At 32.0% G+C, this 4,148-nt stretch overlaps 1 protein-coding gene across 1 annotated transcript; it reads left to right on the forward strand.

The window, feature by feature from the left end:
• The first annotated feature begins 269 nt into the window (after positions 1-269).
• LOC145687672 (uncharacterized protein F54H12.2-like) lies at positions 270-2,729 on the forward strand. The gene is made up of 2 exons (XM_081761129.1): positions 270-1,941; positions 2,611-2,729. Exon 1 carries the CDS (start codon positions 629-631, stop codon positions 1,937-1,939), a length of 1,311 nt encoding a protein of 436 aa, XP_081617255.1. The 5' UTR covers positions 270-628; the 3' UTR covers positions 1,940-1,941; positions 2,611-2,729.
• Positions 2,730-4,148: the final 1,419 nt, after the last annotated feature.

Here is a 4,148-nt window from a genome sequence, read left to right on the forward strand (position 1 = left end):
TGCCTATAGAGAAGATGCATTTTGAACACATCAAAATAGATATAAGAGATAGTACAGGCTCTCCACTGGCATTCACTTTCGGAACTGTATGCGTTAAACTACATTTTCGACCAGTGCGTCAACATCGACAAATATGAATAATCCATATTTACAATATTATCAAAAACAAGCTCTTTCTGGAACTGGAAACGTTTATGTTGGCTCCCCTTATCAAGTTGGACATGGTATTGGAAGTTTCCTTGGAGGATTATTTCGTTCTGTCATGCCACTAGTAAAACAAGGAGCTAAAACAGTAGGAAAGGAATTATTAAAATCTGGAGCAAACGTTATTACTGATGTCATCATCGACAATCAACCTATTAACGAATCCTTTCATCAACGAATGGGTGAAGCGAGATCCGTCTTGCAAGACAAAGCAAAAAATAAACTGAAATCTATGCTAGGATCTGGATATCAACGAAGGAAAAGAAGAATTACACATCATTCCATCTTTAACCCTTCACCATTACACATCATCAAGCGCAAGAAGAAGAAGGGCAAGAGGAAACGTACACAGAAAACAAAGAAAAATCAGTCTTATAAGAAGAGGAAGTTATCACACGATATCTTTGATTAAATCATCACCATTATGGCTTTCTTACATCATCAATCCTGCGAGTGTGTAAAAAGTGAACTAGATATTTTTTCTACAAAACCAACGCAAACCAGTATATTGGATAATCATGTTGTTACATACAAACCAATCAGTTCACTAGCTGATAATGCTCCTATAGAGTTTGTCATCCCAGGAACAAGTGATGAATACATAGATCTACCACATACTCTTCTTTACATCGAAGCTCAAATCGTTAAGCCTGATGGATCAGCATTTGGTGAAAGTGATAAAGCTGTGGCTCCTATTAATGACTTTTTAAATTCTATGTTCAGCGAAGTGGAAGTGTATTTAAATAACAAACTGATTTCATTTCCATCTCATAATCATCCATATCGATCATACATTGAAAAACTGTTAAATTATGATGATTCTGCTAAAAATACTCATCTTCAATGTGCATTCTGGTTTCAAGATACTGCTGGACATATGGATGCAACATCTAGTGGTAATAAAGGATTTCAACAACGTTATGAATTAACAAAAAAAAGTGCAAAATTCGACATGCTTGGACATCTTCATTGTGATATTTTTAATCAAGATAAATTTTTAATCCAAGGAGTAGAATTACGTCTCAAGTTAATTCCTGCAAAGCCAAACTTTTGTCTCATCGCTAGTGATGCGTCTGTTGAGGCTAAAGTGAACATTTTAGACGCTGCTTTACATATTAAAAAGATTAATGTTAGTCCTACAATAAAACTAGCACATAACAAGCTTCTACAATCAACAACAGCCAAATATCCTCTCACAAGAGTGCAAATGAAGTCATTCGTCATTCCAAAGGATCTTCAATCAAAAACAATTGATAATTTATTTATGGGAGTATTACCAACACGAGTGATTGTGGCGTTTACACAAAATGATGCCTATACAGGAACAATAACTTCAAATCCATTTCATTTCAAACATTTTGACATCAATTTCTTCTCTCTATACATTGATGGAAAACCTGTACCTTCAAAACCATTACAACCAATTTTCGAAAACAACCTCTATGTTTCCTCATACCATACCTTATTCTGTGGATCAGGCATTCACTTTTCCAATCATGGCAACAATATTCCTCGCCTTGACTTTCCTCAAGGATACACTATCTTTGTTTTCGACATTACTCAAGATGGAGAAGCCAGCGCTGTGCAGCATTGGAATCATATACGTCATGGGTGTGTTCGTCTGGAAGTTCATTTTACGAAGCCTCTACCAGCACCTATCTCCTGCATTGTGTATGGAGAATTCCAATCTCTCTTAGAAGTGGATCATCAGAGGAACATCATCATGGATTTTTAAAGGTACGTTATTTAAATATCATATCATATATGTACATGTCTGCATTTTTATACATGATGTCCTCTACACTAGATTTATTGAATGCTTTGCAAACAAATTCTTTATTTCACAATCATTTCGTTGGCGTATATGCAGCCAATGAATTACCAGCACATGTTCCACTACCTGCAGCTATCATCATAAATACAGATCCCTCGAACAAACTTGGCACACACTGGATTTCCGTATATATTCATACTGATGGCCGTGCCCACTACTTCGATACATTTGGATTTCCTCCATATGTAATGCATCATATTCAATTTCTACGTAGAAATTCCACTTCTTATACATTTAATAATAAACAAATTCAAAGTGTAAAATCATCCCTATGTGGGCATTATTCATATCTTTTCCTATGCTTCAAAGCTAAAGGAAAGTCCTTAAATGAATTTCATTACACTTTCTCATCAACTCCAGAAAAAAATGATCGTCGTTTGCTGTATTTACTTTTACAGGTAACCATGTCTTCATTCTTCTTCTTCGTTTGTTTTGATTACTTTCTTTTCATATTATTGCAGGTAGCCTTTTCTTCTTCTTCTTTATTATAATGTGTTTGTATGTATTATTATTTGTTCATGATTATAGATAAAATAAATTTTAAGTTTGTTTTTCAATTTTTTTCATTTCAGAGAGTAAAAGATCGTCATCGTGTGTATGGACATCATCTTCAATGTACACATTGACTTCTATCTACGTTTCATCACCAACATCAACAGCAGTAGTATCATCAGTGAACAGTATATGGCAGATGTGAAGTTATCAACACGTGAACAATGGAAACAAAATCTAACGTTCTTTTTAAAATGTACTATACTTACCGTCGTTTTAATTGTGTAAATATTTTCATCAACAATAAACACTTTGTATTATTTTTTCTCTTTGAAAACAAATGTTTTATTTCTTATTTTCTCCGTTTCCTAATAAATAAATATGTTTTATGATCAGCTATGTAATTAAATACACATATCATAAAACATATTTTTAAGTCATTGAATTAAAGAATTTAAAAAAAAAAGATTCTAAAACTGATTTTTAATTCAATGATGTAATCATATAACTACATAATAATAATAATAATGAATTCAAATACTTAATCAGTTATTCTTTCGTAAATTAAATCAAGTATGTGAATTCAATATTATTATTATTATTATGATAGGACTTTTGTTTTTTAAAATTTTAATATTAATTATTTTAGTTCCTTTTTTTAAAATTAAAAAAAAAGTCCTAGCATACTTAAGACAAAGTTGTATAATAATAATAATTTCAAATACTAATTTTTATTTTAACATTCATTTCAAGAATTTGAATTCATTATGATTATTATTATTATTATTATACGTATCACTTATAATATACGAGGAAAAAAATATGTTAGGATTTTTTTCTTATAAAAAACTTTAAAATCCTATCATATTGAGGTGTATGAAACGAACACAAAACACACACACACAAATAAAACATTTCACTTTCCACTATATATATATATATTTTATTACATTTGATATTACGTTGTTTCGTATACATGAAAAAACAAATTAACTTTCTTCTTCTTTATGAAGAGTCGTTCACTTCATTGATACCCTCCGAAGGATGAGTTTCGGTTTCCCCCCACCATGGCTGTGTCGATACACTATCAAATAAATCAGCCATAATTGAATCTATAAGTTTTTGTTTGCAAAATACTTTCGTTTCCAATTTTAATCGTTCACCATCAATGTTCACATCACTGTTCTTATCAAGAGAGACACTTGGAAAACTGATGTTCATACCATTAATAATACTCTGTTCATCTACACAGGTATGGATTCCGGCAAGTCCTCTGCATGTAAGACACTGTAATTGTACATGATTACGAATAGTATCTGTACACAAGTCAAAATATTCACGTAGCACAACACTACAAACTTTACTGTTTTTCACAGCATGTTCAATACACGGTAATATTTCCAAGAAATAAAGCCAATCACTTGAAGATAAGTACACAGTGTTTCGAGGAGCATGAAGTGTTCCTTTCTTCTCTAACATCACTAATTTTTCACCCATTAGTTTTCGTACCACCAGTTCGTTTTTTCGACCAAGAGATTTTATAAATGTAATTTCCACTTGAGAATTTAAATAGTCCGTAACAAATGGGGTTAAATGTACAAGTTTCTCCCACTCTGCC

The sequence above is a fragment of the Thermobia domestica genome, chromosome 6 (genome assembly GCF_964235325.1).
Source record: "Thermobia domestica chromosome 6, izTheDome1.hap1.1, whole genome shotgun sequence".
NCBI classification, from domain to species: Eukaryota; Metazoa; Arthropoda; class Insecta; order Zygentoma; family Lepismatidae; genus Thermobia; species Thermobia domestica.

What these genes read in the sequence shown, in the direction of transcription:
- LOC145687672 (XM_081761129.1), top strand. Translation starts at nt 629, where the DNA reads ATGGCTTTCTTACATCATCAATCCTGCGAGTGTGTAAAAAGTGAACTA.